Source organism: Macaca thibetana, chromosome 7 (assembly GCF_024542745.1).
Source record: "Macaca thibetana thibetana isolate TM-01 chromosome 7, ASM2454274v1, whole genome shotgun sequence".
Classification (NCBI taxonomy): domain Eukaryota; kingdom Metazoa; phylum Chordata; class Mammalia; order Primates; family Cercopithecidae; genus Macaca; species Macaca thibetana.
Genome location: NC_065584.1, coordinates 71,254,183 through 71,270,703, shown reverse-complemented (window position 1 = coordinate 71,270,703; position 16,521 = coordinate 71,254,183). Strand labels below are relative to the sequence as shown.

Here is a 16,521-nt window from a genome sequence, read left to right as displayed (position 1 = left end):
TAGTGCCTCTGGGTCACTCTCAGTTATCCACAGGATGGGTTCCAGAGACGAAAGAAAAAATCTAGAATTTATAGCTGGGGATGGAAGGCGCAATGAAGGAGGTATAGGGAGGAAGAATGAAATATTTAACTCTTTGGGGTTCTTGCCATTTGGCCCCTATTAAAGAGAACCCTGGGGCTTTTAGAATGAGTTTTGCAGGAAATTGAACAAGCAGGGCCATGAGCTGTAAAGAAACCCACCTCCATCCCCCGACATACACACATCTTATCTATTGGTTCTTCTGAGATCTTCCCAGAAGCAAAAATGCTTTACAAGGATATCCAAAAACACAGCACTTGCCTACGAGGCACCACTTTGAAGAGGCTGATAAATTACCCCCCTTTGAAATAAAAATGGAATTAGCATTAAGCACATACTATTATTAGCTTGAGTTTCAGTCTCCTAGAAAATTCGTTAGATGTTGATATCTGGGCAGAGACGGAATCTCTCTTTTCCTTAAGAAAATTTACCAGGGAAACAGCAGTACCTCGCTGGCTTTGTTTGGTTTCGTTTATTTGTACAAAGAAAGATTGTGCGTTAAGAGCTTTTTTTTAAAGCCCTACAAGTTGGAGTTTGCATCATCGTCGTTACCTAGTGAACTAATATTTGTATATTCTGGGATCTAAATTCCCGGGAAGTTTCTACTCTTCCGCACACCAGACTTGCCGCTGTGATCTCCAGGAGGGGTTGGGGGCCGCGTCCGCAGGGGGCGCGCGGCCGAGGCTGCTCCCAGCGCGGGAACTGGAGGAAGAACCTGGGCAGGGGCGGGGACGCGGGGACGCGGGGACGCGGGGACGCGGGGACGCGGGGACGCGGGGACGCGGGGACGCGGGGACGCGGGGACGCGGGGACGCGGGGCGGGCGGGGGCCGAGAGCCAGGCTGCCGGCTGGGTGTCTGGAGAGAGGCCGCGGGTGGGCGGGGTAAGGACTGGGACTGGGGAGACTGAGAGGTGGGGGGTGCGGGAAGGATGAGGCTGCGGGGCCGGAAACTAAGCGCCTGGGACAGCTGCTTCTCTTGGTCCTGGAAATCAAACTTTCGCAGCGAGAGACCCTAAGACAGCTCGCGATTTCAAGTGCCCACACTTCTAGTTTAGACACTTGGCAACCCGTTTGGAACAGCCGGGCCGCGAGGGGCCCCCAGGTCTTTGGCGGCGTCGTTGGGAGGTCGCAAAGTTGTCCCTGGGCTTCCCTGAAGGCCCCGCAGACTCCCTGCCAGTCCCGGCCACACCCAGCCAGGGATTCGCAGCTCCAGCCTGAGAATGTTAACCCCGGCAACCCCTTCTGGCGGCCATTCCCTTAAAAACCAATTCAATTTTTCTATCAAGTTTTCTACCCAATGGGTAGACTCTTCATTAAATGACTGTTAACCAGTACCAAGGAGAAGCACAATCAACAAGGTTCCTCTGTCACCTTTCTTGCCTGTTTTTTCCTCCCAACCATGGAGTCTCCATTTTCTAAGCAATTATATATTCAACAGTAATATTCCGTTTAAAATACGTCGGGACCGAAGACTGATGCCCAAGGTCTGAAGCTGGAAGAAAATATTTAGTGCTTGCCTACAGATTCTGTCACCCATCATCTGCTCGGAATGCGCTCGGTATCTTTCAGCGTGTCCGGCTCTTATGATTGCAAATGGCCCTGTTTTCAAATGGAAATAAGACTTGCAAACTGATTATGTGTATTGAATCAGAATCACTAGCTAGATCCTCTTGTTTAAAATGTATTGAAAAAAGGATGATGGCTGCAGACCTCTGTAACCAGCTCTGTCTCTTCTCTGGGAGGTCGATCTATTTTGCAACTTTTTGCCATTTGAGCGTGTTTCAGCCAGATAATTACATTGCCATTGTGTTACCGGCCCAAAGCTCAGACATGGTACACACACCACCTCCCAGCCGTCTCCCAGGCCCTTCCCTCTAGGATCACCCCCTAAACACCACAGGCACAGTATATATACACAGTCATCCACCATCACCCCCACCTCCCCATCACTTTGACCTAGCTATATATAACCAGCACTTCTCAGCTGCCCCAGCCTCCGTCAGAAGCCCACACACTTTCACCAGGAACAGTTGTTTCTCTTTTCTCCCAGTCCCCTTTCCAGCCCCCTTTCTCTCTTCTGTCTTTCCAATGAGCAGAACCACATACACAACCCCCAACTAGCTTTCACAGGCGCACCACCAATGCAATCTAAGTATTTAGCCATGTTGAGAATTTTCAACAACTAATTGTGTTGATGTGGCATTGTAATTGATAGAAAATGGTTAATACAGGAAGGTTAATGTGAACATGTTTGCATGCTACCATATATCTCAAAGGGTTTCTCTTTCTCTTTACCCCCACCCAGTGCTAAATGATGGCCATAAGTCGGTTGGCTTTTTGTTAAATACTTCTAAAAAGTTTTTCTGTTTGATTTCAGTATGAAGTGAATGGACTATGTAGATGTGTAGAGAGATGTCTGAGCTTTTTCTATTGTGTGAGTTGTAGGTATGATACAATGCAGCACTTCCAAAGTTTACTGCACCCAGGCCCAGGCGCAGGAGTCCTGCCAGGGAACAGTACTGCCAGGGAGCAGTAATCAACATTTCAGTTAATACTGCCGGGTCAGTGGGTAGTAATGAACTAGCTACAACTTCTGTTTGCTGTGGCTTGCGGTAGGAATGTGTGCTGTGTGCACCACGGTGGTTTGAGAGTTGCAATTCTTTCTGAAGTAGAATCAGAAGGGAAGGAAGAAGCTGTCACTGCACAGCCCCCCAGGCCCTTAGTCGCAACCCAGGTCTTGCAGACCTTGAGGCACCATCAAGTGGCCAGGCAGAGAGAGAGATTTAATCCTCTGCGGCTTGAGTCTCCTCTAGAAAAGTCTGTCGCTGCAAGTCTCTTCAGAGACCTAATGCTCTGGAAGCCTCTGTTGGGACCATAACTTTGCGAGGTTCGCTTTACACATAGGTATATCCAGTTCCTTAGACACTGACTGAGTCTCCAGGTTTATGGCAGAGCGTGCAGTCAGCTCAAAGGAACTAGCTCTCGGTCCTCTTCGTGTCATTACGGTAATTCCCAGGTTTACTTCTGCGCGCGCGCACTCAGCCCCGCGTGTGCTGGAGAGATCAGGTAAATCAGTAGCACGCGAGCCAAATAAAGTCTTGTTTTCCTAGAGCTTTGGACCTTTAGAGCAGTAGTATTAGGAGGGAGAATACAGGCAAGGTAGAGGCCAACCTGTTGTGGGTCGTTTACCATAGACTGGATCCAGAGCACAGGGACAGGGGAAGGATATCCAAAGATACTTCATGGCCTGATATCTCTGATTTTATAGAAATGAATGATCAGCAATCACCAATACTCTAGAAATAGAAAGTTTAACACTCCACCAACAGCCTGCTGTTACTAACAGCAAGGTCTAACAATTAAAGACCGGATTCTCTGGAAATGTGTGAAATAGAGGGGAAAAGGGAGAGGAAAAAAAGTTTGCCTTTTTCCTTGCTGTCAGACAACACTCAGACCTGCATTCTTATTTCCACTACTATGTGAAGGCTTAAAGGCTGAAATCAAGAAGACGTTTGCAACCAATGCAGAGCAGAAACAGTTTTCATTTGTTTGTTGCTGTTGTTGCCCCAGGGCAGTAGTATTTATACCAATGATTTTTATAGGTGGGTAAGTTCAGCAAGGGACAATATTTTTTTTGTTATAGAATGCCTCAAGAAGTCTTATCCACAGCTGTGTCTCAGACACCAAGTTCAAATTCTTTAGGAAAAAATTTTAATATTTCCTAAAACATAATTAGTTATCCAGAGTTTCACATGACAATAAATAAATATTCTAACTTAAAGTGGGTAAAACTAAAGGGTTTTGGTCTATTTGAATTTTTCAGGAAACTAATGAGACACCTTAATTGAGGTAGTGAATTTATTCAATGTTCTTGCATCTAACGGGTTCTGTAAAATCTCTGAGAATTCTATACTACAATTTTTCGTTTTGAATGTCTTATAAAATAAATATATGTGTGTAAGATAGATCGATATTTATATATACATGTGTATAAGATAGATACATATGTATATATACCTCTATACACACATATATATAAATACATAGAAATCTGTGTGCAATCACTTACAGAGTAAGCAGAATCGGATGTGGATTTTATGTGGGAGGCAAGAGTTTTCTTTAACAAGTGCTTTTGCCTGCCACATTTATGTTATGTTTTATTTATATTTCAGGCAGAACACTAACAGTGATCAATTTATGTTGAAGTGTCCTACAAATAACAAAAATAGATAAAACAGCAAAATGGATTTAAATCTAACCCTTTCCAAAACTTGGCTACAACTCATAACAACAAGGGTAATAAATGCTTAGGTAGCAGAGGTCAAACGGGAAACATTATCAAACGAGGAGAGGCACAGGAGCCCAGGATCATGCCTCGATGCCCACCAAGTTGGGCATTAGGTCACTATCAGAGAGAAATACAGCCAGCCACTTCAGCTATGGCTTCAGCTGAGGCAAGAGCTGTGCTGCCAAGTTGCTGAGTCTGCTCTTTCTCCATTCCTTTGAGATTCATTAAAGAAAGTTCAGAAACACAACTACATGAGGTGAGGATAAGGGCACATGCAGACCCCCTTCAGTAAAACTTACTTTCATCTACTCCCATCCATATCCAATTCCCTCAGCTTGGGTGGACAAACTTTCCAGAGAAGGTGACTGAAAATAAGACTCCTTCTAGGAGCAACTGGCCGAAGGGGCACCAGAAAACTTTCCTATGCTCCAAGTTGAGGTAAGCTACTAAACTGGGCCCCACAGAGGGTGGCCTGAAGTCTCAGAAACACAACTGCACGAGGAGGAACGCGCCAGCTAGGAAGGCAGGGAGAGCAAGAGGAACATGGTGTCCAGCGTCTCCTAACCAGAATCTAACAGCAGAGAAAACATTCAGCCTCCTCCCTCCCAATACCCGTGTCTGTCACTTTCTTTCCATTCGAAAAGAAAGTCCTAGTTGAACTAAACAAGCCAGTAGCCCATGCCTAAGAACCATATCATCTCAGATTCTCATCTCCCAATGGGCTTCCGAGTTCTCCACAAATAAAATCGTCTACTCCGCTTCCTCGCGCTAATAATTGGGGGGTGGGGAGCAGGGAAGGGAGAGCGATGTCTGGAGACATACGATCAGAATTCAAGGCAGCTTCTAACAACTCTCTTGTTTATAGAAAATGAATGTCTGCCTGGCTTGCTTTTAGTTCAGAAAAGGGGTCAGTCTTTATCAGCACGGTTCACACAGATCCTGGATTTTTTTTCCCTTATCTTAAATTGACCCGCTTTTAAGATAAAGACATAATAGAGAAAGCATTGACCTTACCTGGTCCCTAATGAGCTGGAAGTCAGAAAACCTCGCTCTCATTTCCTCTTATCTGGATCGCCTGAGAAGAGATTCGCGCTACCTTTTGTGCACTCGCGCCTCGAGATAGCCCCTCACTGACGCCTGGACGCGGTGAGCGCGCTGAAGGCTGTGCGGCCTCTAAAGTCTGAGAATTCCTCCCTGCGGCCTCAAAATTGGAGAGTTGGATGCCAGACCAAGACACTGTCACTAGAGCTCGCTCCCAGCCCTGGCCCAGGAAGATTTAAAATTCCTTAGAAGGCTCACCAGCAAGTCTTTCCCTATGAAAGGCCAAACTCTAAGCTTCGGGAAGAAGCCTCCTACAAGGACACTGGTCTGGAGCGCCCGGGGCATCCGCGTCTCCAGGAGTGCGCGCCCAGAGCGTTTCTAGCGGAGACTGCCCGGGCCAGACTCGGATTTCATTCGCTGGGCCCCAGGCTACTTCCCACCGGGCCAGCAGCAGGGCCGAGCCGTTGCCCTGTTGGCTGAGGCATTCCCTGCCCCCATCCGCCTCCTGGCCTTGAGGACCGCAGTGCGTGCCCTTGTTGGTAGTCGCAACAGCCCGGGATCCCTGTCTCCCCTACTCAGAGCGTATCTGTCTCGCTCTTCTCCCCTCTTCTGAGCTTGGCCCAGTCCCTGACCCCCTTGCTAGCTGAGAGAGCTGCTTTCCTTCCTCTCCTGCCCACAGCTCCCAGTTCCCAGGCTGGGGCCAGGGTGGGGAGCCGCTTTGGGATGCTAAACATCAAACAAGCCCAGTCTGGGGTTTCAGGGCCCGAAGCCACTAGAGCGGCTCTCCAAGGCTCTCGAGAAAGTCCTCGTGTTTACATGGCGAAGTGGGGGTGGGGAGAGGAGGAAGGGGGGGTGCAGTGTGCAAAATCTCCCCCACTCCTCGCAGCCGTTGGGGCCTAGGGATTGGTAGGGTACTTTGGCGGAGGCAAAGCTTCGCAGTGATCTCGGGGTGAACTGTACTTGCTCCCAAACCTCAGAAGCTTCCAAGCACCTCAGCGCCAGGGGCATCCTCAGAAGACCGATTTCTCCGAGAGGGGAGGCCAGAAATTGGGCACGACTTGATGCAGGAGATTCCCGGAAAGGAGGACGGTCGGCTTTCCAGAAGCCGACGGTGCTGTAGGGGCGGAGGGTGTCCCCAGGTTGCGGAACCCTCTTGCACTGCTCCCAGCGCCACCTATTTCCCTAATGAAACGCTTCAGAATGCGTTCTAGGTCTCTTCCTGCAGCTGCTACAAGTCCCCCAGCCGGGAGCGGGAGCGGATGGAGCTATCGTGATTGATGGGGAGAAAGAGACTGAGGTCCTGTTTGTCTCGGTCCCCAAACCCAACTGAGTTCACCTTTCCCCGGGACAAGTAAACAGACTTCGAACTACGCCGACTCTAGACGTCGAGGAGAAGAATGTACTTGTTGGAAACTCCATCCAGTGCAAAGATGATAAGACCGAAGGTACCACAGCCTACTCAAATTGTGACTCCCAAAGGCTTGCTCCCGGTTAGAATGGGGTGCGGGGCAGCTGCCTGGACCACAGCCGGGCACTGCCAGCCAGGTCCCCGGCCGGGTTTGGGCTAAGCTGGGGCAGGTTTAGCGAAGCTCCAATTCCGTGGGATCCGGACCTAGAGCCAAACAGCAGCTGCAGTATCCACATCCCCTTCCCGGCCGGCCTGAGCTGGGTGCCTTAGCCACCTACACTCCCGGTCCCGGAACCACAGCTGACCATTCCAACGCAAGTGGTCAAACTTTACGGGTTTTTGTTTGTTTTCCAAAATGTGAGACCTGCTAAAATCTCCCTTCCCCGCCTTTCAACCAGCACACTCACTAGACCCAACCATCCTCTTGGGTATCTTCGAGTCCCTCTGGATATTGGAAACTGTATCTCAGCAGTGAGGCCCAGGTTTCTGAGGGAGAAAGCCCGGCCTAGCCCCCAGTCCTAAGGCACCACCCCAGAGGAGCCTCCAGGAAGTCAACAAAGAGGACTACTGGGACCGGAGCGAGGACTCCGGCCAGTCTGCTTTCCTCACAAGCTATTGGTGGGGGAGCGGGAGGGAGGGATTGGGAAGAGATGCAGACACAATGAAATGAAAGAGGGAAAGAGAGGAAGAAAAAGAAAGTTGAAAATCTAGGCGAGAAGTGAGTACATGCCAAATAAGAATCAAGTGCCCATAATCCAATACTTCCAGGCCTAGAGGAAAGTGCTGGGAGGGGCATCTGCCCGCAGCTCGCTCAGCTCGCTCAGCTGCCTTTCGTCCGTAGATTTGGCAAGGGTGACCCGGAAGAGGCTACAGCCCCTCCAGGGACTACAGTTTTTCTATGTTCAAAACCATTCCTTCTCCCCTCCCTCTCATCCCTGATGGGTCTCCCAACACAAACCCTAAGCACTGAGTAAACCAGGAAATTAGAGGTTGGAAGAAGGAATCAAAAATGATTTTTTTTTTTTTTTTTTTTTTTTTTTTTTTTTGCTTGGCATGGGAGGTAGTGGCTGGGAGGTGAAGAACTGCAAACAGGAGAAAGATTCATTACTACAAAAATTTAGGATCCCAGAGAGAAAAACCGGTACAACAAAGAGTGAAATCTCAGCTCACAAAGTCCTTCCTGGGACGTCCTCAGGCCTGTCACCCAGTGTTACTCCATTGGAGGCCAAAGGAGCCAAAAGCAGCAGGGGCTGTGGGTGTCTGCTGCTGGTCCCTGAGAGGGATCCCTGTTTTAGGGCAGAAATAAAACCCCAGAATGACTTCCTCACTTTTGAAAACAGCCTCCCACCGAATTCTGTGAAGGAGCTCAGCCACGGATTAGAAATAAAGATTTGATGTTCAAATCTACAGAGGCGATCCATTCGCTAAAAACCATAACTCACTCAGAGTTATTTAAAATGGGTGTCCTCTCTCACTGTTTTAGAACTTTGGCTCAGGTTTGTGAGACCACAGTAGATACTTCTGAAACTCCTATCAACAGAAGCCTGACTCAGAAAATGAATTCTTTGGTCTCTTTCTCTTTCTCTCTCCCTCTCCCTTTTGGTGGAAGTAGTTTGGTATTTCGGTCCTCCATTGCAGTCTCAGGACTGCTCCAGGTTTGGTTCCACACAATTTCTAAAGAAGAACAAAACTCCCTCTTCCTGTGGAGCAAGGACTCTCGGCCTGGCCTCCTTACCTCCTTACCCGGTTCAGAATCCTTTGAGCTCAAACCCAAACAATTTGAATCTCATCAGACCAGAGACAAGATCCTCCCAAGCCCCCGCCCTCAAAGCCATTTAAAGCCAAATCAAAACCAAACAAAAAGGAGGGTTTTAATCAGAAAAAGAATCTTTTTAATTTGTATAATTTATTAGAAGCTTCTTAGGAACTATTTTTAAGCCAAATATCTACATAAGTTACAACAGAAAAAGACTGACGCCGCAAATACCAAACTGCCAAATAATATACACAGATTTGTCAATGCCCATAAAAAAAAGTGAAGGGCTGGAGACTGGGAGTGGTTTTTCTTTTTACAGCAAAATGTACAGATTACTAAAAACTAGGCATTTAGTCCAACTTTTGACAGCGTTTTACAGCTACAAGTTCACATCAAACATAAACAATTTTCGCGGAGGGCGGTCGCCGCTGAGCCTAGGCGGCCAGAGGGTGCCGGGGAGGGGGCACTTCCTTTGTGTCAGTGACAAGTGGGTTATGTCGAAGACTCTTTCCTCTCCCCAGCTCCTGTCCTCCCTTCAAAAAAAAAAAAAAAAATTCCTGGTATTTACAAGTGAGTCCACTTTGCTGGCAGAGTGTGCCCAGAGTGAAGTTTGGTCTTTAGAGTCCAGAGCCATGTCACAGAGCCCACTCCAATCTGTGCCCCGCCCTAGCGTGGGAAACCCATTTGAATCACCAAAAAAGACAACCCCAAAGCTGTTTTATGCCCTTCTCTGCTTAAAGATTCCTTAAGAGATTGGGTGCGCTTGGTTGTTTTTATTTTCTTAAAAAAAAAAAAAAAAAAAAAACCACAAATTTTAGGGGGGAAAAAAAAGAAAGAAAGACGTCCAGCAGTTTGGCCTTTGTGGTTTTTTGTTCCTTGGTCTAAACGCGGCCAGGTTCTTAAGAAAAGTCGAAGCGCGTGGAGCAGCGGTGGATGGTGGTCTGTGTGGCGGGCAGGAGGGAAGTGGTGAGGCAGAGCGCTGGGCTAGGGCGGGCCCGGCGTCCTCTCACCAGGTCCGACCATATAGCAAGGTGGAGCAGGACATGGTGCCGTAGTCCGAGCCCGAGGAGTTCAGGTGGGACAGGCTGGATACCTGGCCCTGCAGCGCCGCGGGGCTGGCGGCGTGGTGCGCCAGGTCCGGAGACTGGCCTGCGCTGCCTGGCTGGTGGCCCGGGTGTGCGCCAAGGCCAGCGCCACCGCTGCCCACGGAGATGGCCGCTGCCGCCGCCTGCGCGGCCTGCGCCTGCTGCTGCGCCTGCTGCTGCGCGTGGCCTTGTAGGCTGGCGGCGCCCGGCGCGGGGGCACCCGCCTGGCACGGTTTGCCGTCTTTCACCAGGACTGGCACCGCCACACGTCGCGGCGACTGCTGCTGAGCCTGTTGCTGCTGCGGGCACCCGGCGCCCCCGCCGCCCCCGCCGCCGCCGCTGTCCTGCTGCAATTGCTGCTGCGCCGCCTTGTCCTTAGCCTGGCGCTTCATTTTGTAGCGGTGGTTCTGGAACCAGATCTTGACCTGCGTGGGGGTCAGGTGGATCATGCTGGCCAGGTGCTCGCGCTCCGGCGCCGACAGGTACTTCTGTTGCTTGAAGCGTCGCTCCAGCTCGTACACCTGCGCCTGCGAGAAGAGCACTCGGCGCTTCCTGCGCGGCGCGCTTGGCAGCGGGGCCATGTTCTTGCTCACGTCCCCCAGCGAGCCCAGGCCGCCCATGCCGCTCATGTTCATGCCGCTCGCCGGGCCCATGAAGCGGGAGACTGTAAGCGACAAACGCACAGCGTCGGCCGGGGCCAGGCCGAGCCAGGCCACCCCTGTTTTCCGCGCCATTGGCCCGCCCGGCCCGCCCCAACCCGACGGCGCCCTCCTGACCCAGGCAGCCTAGCGCTGGGCCCCAAGAGGCCCATCCGCGGGGAACTGCCAGCGCCTGCCCCAGGCCGTGCCGTCGAGGGCTGCACTAGAGCGCTCACAGCCTCAACCCTGGTTGCCCTCCCTCAGTCTCAGTTCCCTCTTTCGAACCAAAAGACGCATTGGGGGAAAGGCCGCTTCTGCTCCTTTCATGCCCAGCCCAGGTCAGAGCAATGGGATTAGCTGGCCACAGGCGGCGAACTGGGCTCAGGCAGGGAGCTGGGGTCCGACGGTAGACCCCAATTTGGAGAGGTTAGGAAAGGGGGTGTTGACTTCCAAAAGCTGGAGCCCCCAGACGCTTTGCCTCTTGGCTTCTCTCCTGTCGGCCTCAGTGAGGGCACCTGCTCGGCCCCTTAGAGTCCCCTCTGGAACTGCGAGTCCTCCCACCTGCCCAGACTCCGCTGGAGAGAGGGCCGGGACGGGCGCTCGAGTGCCTCCCAACAGGGCAGCCTCCCTCCTGGCCGGGCCTAGCCTCTCCGCGCTCTGCTCGCCCCTGCTCCTTGAGCTCGGGGTCGCTTCCCTCGGCTCCCCGAGGTCTTCTGCGCGGAACAGAACTGCCAGTCCACCGCGCCTAGGAAACGCCGAGTACCCGCATCTGACCGCAGGACCCCAGCGCTACCAAGTGCCTGCTCTTGGATCCCCAGCCGAGCAGCGCGAAGCATCCCCAGCTCCCGCACCCAAGTCCCTGGCGCCGCTGCCGGGCCGCCCTCCCTGATGCCCAGCGCGCAGCCTGCCGGCGCCGCGCCTTCTGGACGGCTCTCGCCTCATCTCCTGATCTCAGCCCGCGGCCCCGCAGTGGGGCGGCCTCACTTACTGGCGGGGAAGCGCGGGTCTGGGTTGGCGCCGTACCATCCGGGGCCAGAGGCGCTGTTCCTCATGGTGTCCTGGTACGGCGGCAGCTCGCTCATGTTGCCCAGGTTGCCGTTGCAGTAGCCCCCCACGGCGGAGTGCGAGAGCTGGGGCACCCCCGCCGCCGTCATGTGGTAGGCGGCGGTGACGGCGCCGTGGTGCCCCACGGCGTGCTGCTGCATGGCCGCGGCCGGCGGTGCCGCCTGGCCCTGCCTGTACGCCGCCAGCGGAGCCCCCAGGCCGCCGCCCTCCATGCCCACTTTCTTGTAGCTTTCCTCCAGGGGACTCAAGATGTCAGACACTGAGAACGGAGTCGTGTGCTTTGGACTCATCGACATGATTCGGCGGCGGCTGGAGGAGGAAGGAAGAGGAGGAAAAAAAAGGGAGAGGGGGAAGGCGAAGCCTCGCTGCTTTTTTTTTTCTCCCTTTGCCAAATATTCTGGTGTTACCTTAACGCCGATCTTGTTGGAGGTACACGTAACGGAGTGGACCGAGTCCTCCTTAATTGGCTTGAGTGGAGGCTCGGGGGCTGCCTCGCGTTTGTTTTAGCCCGGCGCCAGGTTTTAGGCAGCCACCAGAGGCGGGGCGTAAGCGCTAAAGCAACAAGACAATAGAAGCCTACATCTTGCCCGAGATAATTAGCTTACATGCTGATGACAAGGTAAACACCTTTAAGTTTCACTTGTCAGGATTTTTAGGTCTCAAAAGAGAGAGAGAGAGGCAGAGACGAGACCCAAAGCATTCCCCCCTCCCTTGGACACCCCCACCCCCATTTTTTGTGGGGTACCAGCGGAGCGCGGGGAGGAGGTGGAGGGGTGGGGAAGGAGGAGGGAACCGAGAGCGGGGAGGGCAGGAGGTGGGGTGGAGGAGTAACCGAGGAGGAGAGATGGTTGGGAGGAAGGAAGGTGAATGCTGCTTTGCAACCAACTTGCGGAGTTACAAAGTGGAACCACTTTCCAATTCGGTCGGGGTTCCCCGGACATGAACAGGTCTTTAGGAGAAGAGGGCCGAGGGACGGGGTGGGGGTTTCACCTGAGCCTGCCGGGGCTGCTCCTCCCTCCCGCCGCGGCCTCCCAGCCCCGCGCCTTCCCACAGCCTCCGGACCACATCGGGCTTCGCTGCGCTGAGCCCCAGTCGCCAACAAATGAGCGAGCGAGTCTGGGGACGAACCCTGGGGCCGCACTGTTGGTCTACGTGTCTGTCAGTCTGTCTGCCTCTCTTCTGCCGCCGTCAGAGGGACACCTCTGCTCCCCGCCCCCTTTCCCCCTACCCGAGAGAATCCGAGCGGGCGGAGGGGGCGCTGAGTAGGGGATCGACTGCCTCCCGGAGGCTGTCCCGGATCCCCGAGCCACCACCCGCCCCCGCAGCTCAGTGGTTTTTCAGTGGGCCACCCCCACCAACACGCCTCCCCCCAGGTCTTTCCCCACCCCCACCCCCGGCCGAGCAAACACAGCACTGGCCCCCCGAGCTGGGATGATGGGAAGGGGTCTCACGGGAGGGTCCGTCACTGAAGTTGCCCCACCTCGAACAAACCTGGTGTCCCTGACCCTCGCCCATCTCCCAGACACGCGGGGTTCTGGGGCTGAAGCTGACTTTCCGAGGACATCACAGCCCCAGCACCCGAGCCCAGAGCCACGCTGTTTTCCCCTCCGATGCTTCAGGGAGGGCGCGGGCAGGGAGCGGAGTGAGTGCCCGCCAGTCTGTTGCCGGGCGGAACTGAGCCTGAACCCCGGCGGCGGGAGCGCTGGCCAGGAGGGGGCGAATGCCGAGGTGCGGGAAGCTCAGCGGGCGGGAGGCTGGGCTGAGGCTCGCCTCCGCCCGCAGCTCAGCCATGCAAAAGTGCACTTGCTTCCCGGGAATAACCAAATATCTTTGTTTAAAGTGGTGGCGTAAATGGCCAGTCGCTTTGTGGCCACGCTGGATATTAGTAGATGAGGATCATTCTGCTTCAATTGGGCGCCTCTCATCCGACGAGCAAGAAACTGCTTAGGAGGAAGTGGGTTTCCTGTCTGCGCGTTCCCAGGCTTCAAGTGTGGGCCCCGCGCCTTGAGGGTCCTTGGGCGCCTGGCGAGGGGGAGCTGTGGGCTGCGATCCCCAGCGGAGTCGGGGGTGTCCCCCGCGTTGTTCGGACCAGGCCGGGGCCTGCAGCCGAGTCGACTACCGAGTGGAGCCCTGAACGGCGCGGATTTTGAGACCGACTCCGGTTTTTGTCCGTGGATTTTAAACGTTTTTATTATTGTTTTTGTTTTGCTTTCTTTTTGGTTGTTTTAGCCTCCTCTGCGCGCCGGGGGCTGGGAGGGCAGAGCGCTCCTCCGCCGGGCCCGGCGGGTACCTGCAAGACAACCGCGCTGGTCAAGGAGCTTCTCGAATTTAGTTTTTGTTTTCACATTTTCTTTCCCCTCCTTGTAGAGAGGGAGCTCCTGATGATGATGAACAGGCAGTTTTGAGCTACTTAATTCATCCAGGCTCCCTTTTTAAAATTATTAATAGCAATTATAGTAGAGAAAGTTTTATTTGTTTTTAAAGATTTCAGCCCTGTCCTTGAAGAGTGCTCTTACTCCCTCAATACAAAGCCAACGTCTATACTAACATTGGCTTTTCTCACAGCCTACCTTCTTTACCAGGCGAAAGAAAGCTCAGGGCACCCTCCGCCCTCCCACCTGCGCCCGCGTTTTTGTGTGGTCCCCACGGCAGTGCTGGGGAGGCCACTCTACGTTTGCGCAGGGAGACGCGCTCGCCGCTTGTGTTGCGAAAGACCAGCGCGAAGCCCCGCTCCTTGCCCTTCCTTCCCAGGGGCTTCTCTGGGGGGCGCTCTCAGGACCGGACGAACTGAGCATTGATTACTGTGGTGGCTAAGCAAGGAGGGGAGGCGACGCCGGGCTTAAGCGAACCACAGAGGAGAACTGGCAACGCTGAATACAGACCTTGTCTGCAGGCGCGACCTGGCCGGGCCTGCGTCCCGAATGGGGTCTGATTTCGAAGGCGGGGTGGGTTTCCCTGTCACCCAGCTTCTTTCTCTGACTCGCCATTATTTCATAGTTGTTGGTAAGTTTAAGAAACACCAAGTGTAGAATGTTGTACATCTCTCCCAGTCTCAACACCATTTAGAAATGGAGATCAATCTTCACAATGTTTTTGTGAGATTCAAGTAAGATAGAGCACATCAAAGTGCTTTGAAAGCTTTAAATGTTTTTCAGCTCAGTGCCAGCACTGAAGATGCGGTAGTTATTATCATGACGATCCCCATCCCCTCTTTAGGTCCCCAGACCTGAGTAAAAGGAAGAGTTGGGTGAATCTTCCACAGCCCCTGGGTCTTCGTCCCTCGGCAGCTTTTCAACCTCTCAGCAGGCCACAGGCGCACGTGGCTGGCAGCTCCCTGGCCTCCGGCTCTGAGAGTCCCGGGGCAACCGGGCCTGCAGTTCTCGAGGAAACCCCCCTCCCCGTTCTGGACAAGGAACCCCCTCCCCAAGAACCGCGCAGCAGGTGGCGAGTCTGGGAGCTGAACTGGAGCCAGGTGGCGAATCTGGGAGCTGAACTGGAGCGGAGCTCGAAGTGGCTGGGGCGGGCAAAGATTCCCGCTTCACTCTGGGACCAACTGGAACGGCGTTTCAACCTCTGCCTGCAGGGGTGCTTCTCGCGCGCACCAGCAAGCTCTCGTCTCCACCTCGCCTGGGCCTTTGCAGCGCCCTGCCGCCCAGGCTTCAGCACCTCTCCTACCCTAACCTTCTCAACGCGCGGCTCTGCCTTCTTCACCAGTACCGCTGCACTGCCAAAAATAAGCCCGGAGACTAAGGCACCTGTGGGGAAGAGAAGGATATCTGTATCTCCGAGCTTATCCAAGCAAAGACCTCGAGAGTCCCTCCCATGGCCCAAAACACCTCCTTTTGACCGAAGAGCGTCCTTTCTTTCCGCCGCCTCCTAGACTCATGCTAAATAGGGCAGACCCCGGCTAACCAGTGATTTTTTTTTTCCATGAATACGAATAACCCCGATTCCACTTCGCGAAGTCTGCGCGTCTTCCTTTATCCCGCAACTAACTTGCTCCGGGGTGGAGTGGGCACAGTGGGGAGCAGGTCAGGGCAGGGCCCAACACTGGCCCCTCGCGGAGCTTTCCCTGGCGCAGCCTCACACTGTCGCTGCCTCAATTCCGACCACGCTCTGCTTCGCTGGCTGCGGCTCGACCGGGAATCTGAGGGGGCGCAGGCCCAGGATCGGCCCTAGATGCGCGGAATCGCCATCAGCCTTTGCTTACACCAGCGTGGCCACAGGGAAACTCCCTTCTGTCCCTCCAGTGTCACTTTGCTAGACAAGAACAGAGGGCTCATACAGAAGGCTAATTTGGGGTCTGTAGCTTGGACCGGGTGGAACTGAGGAGGAACCACCTGTCTCACCGCCCCACTCCACAACTGCTTTTTCTAACTCCCTTTGTGGTCCTCCACTCCTCTTTAGGGCGCTGAGCGACTCTGTCTCTTGGTAGTGTTATTTTGCTTCACGTTTTATCACCATTTTTGATTCACTCAACAGTATTTATTCAGCTAGGGCTCTGTGCCAGGGACTACCCTAGGCCTGAAAATTCAGCCTTAATCTAGGTGCAGCTCCTACTCACACGGAGCTTACACATTCACAATAAATCACCCAAATAATATGTAGTTACTTTCTGACAGATGTTACTGCAGGATCCAGTGAGATAGAGAGGGTTGTAATGGAGGTTTGTGTGTGTGTTTTTGCATCATTTCTTGATCTCCCAGCATTCCAAGGTCGTGAGAGGAGCCCCTGAGTAGAAGTCAGTCCTAGGTTTGAACCCTGGCTTTGCCTCTTTCCAGCCGTGCAGTACCACCCTTGTGGGCTCCTGCCACACCCTGGAGTCACACCCATCACAGCCAGAGTAAACCAGTGTGTGTTTTCTGGCTTCCCTCCTTGAGGGTGAGCCCCATTTTTATCTTTGACCCCCCCCCCCCCAGTGCCTCGAGAAATGCTAAGGAAACACAGCCTCCTAGCACCTGTTTCCTGAGTGTAAAAAATGGTCACAACCTGCCCTGTGTACTGGCCTGGTTTGTGCTAGGGATCCAAACAATTCAGGATAAGATCATGTGCCTGAGTTTGTAGATCACAAAAGTCGCTAACAGAAGGAGTTACTCCTTCTGATTCTGTATTTTGGATTTATAGAAACTGAATCTAGGCCTCCCACCTTCGACAAGAAGCAC

General features: G+C 53.3%; 2 protein-coding genes across 7 annotated transcripts in view; one reads left to right on the top strand and one right to left on the bottom strand.

The window, feature by feature from the left end:
* NKX2-1 (NK2 homeobox 1) overlaps positions 1–14,214 on the bottom strand; it is a 48,570-nt gene extending 34,356 nt beyond the window's left edge. The window contains exons 1-4 of one of the 6 annotated variants that reach the window (XM_050800048.1): positions 12,851–14,214; positions 12,350–12,583; positions 11,283–11,668; positions 8,685–10,320 (exon numbers count right to left, since the gene is read on the bottom strand). In XM_050800048.1, coding sequence (XP_050656005.1) covers positions 9,578–10,320; positions 11,283–11,668; positions 12,350–12,426 — 1,206 coding nt within the window. In that variant the 5' untranslated portion in view covers positions 12,427–12,583; positions 12,851–14,214 and the 3' untranslated portion in view covers positions 8,685–9,577. Of the gene's footprint in view, positions 1–416; positions 739–8,684; positions 10,321–11,282; positions 11,669–11,766 lie in introns of those variants that run through there. The other 5 variants (XM_050800049.1, XM_050800047.1, XM_050800050.1 and 2 more) reach the window with 5 other exon arrangements.
* LOC126960091 (uncharacterized) lies at positions 11,576–15,311 on the top strand. The gene is made up of 2 exons (XM_050800058.1): positions 11,576–11,978; positions 14,576–15,311. The coding sequence occupies exons 1-2, from the start codon at positions 11,965–11,967 to the stop codon at positions 15,237–15,239; spliced, it is 678 nt and encodes a 225-aa protein (XP_050656015.1). The 5' UTR covers positions 11,576–11,964; the 3' UTR covers positions 15,240–15,311.
* Positions 15,312–16,521: the final 1,210 nt, after the last annotated feature.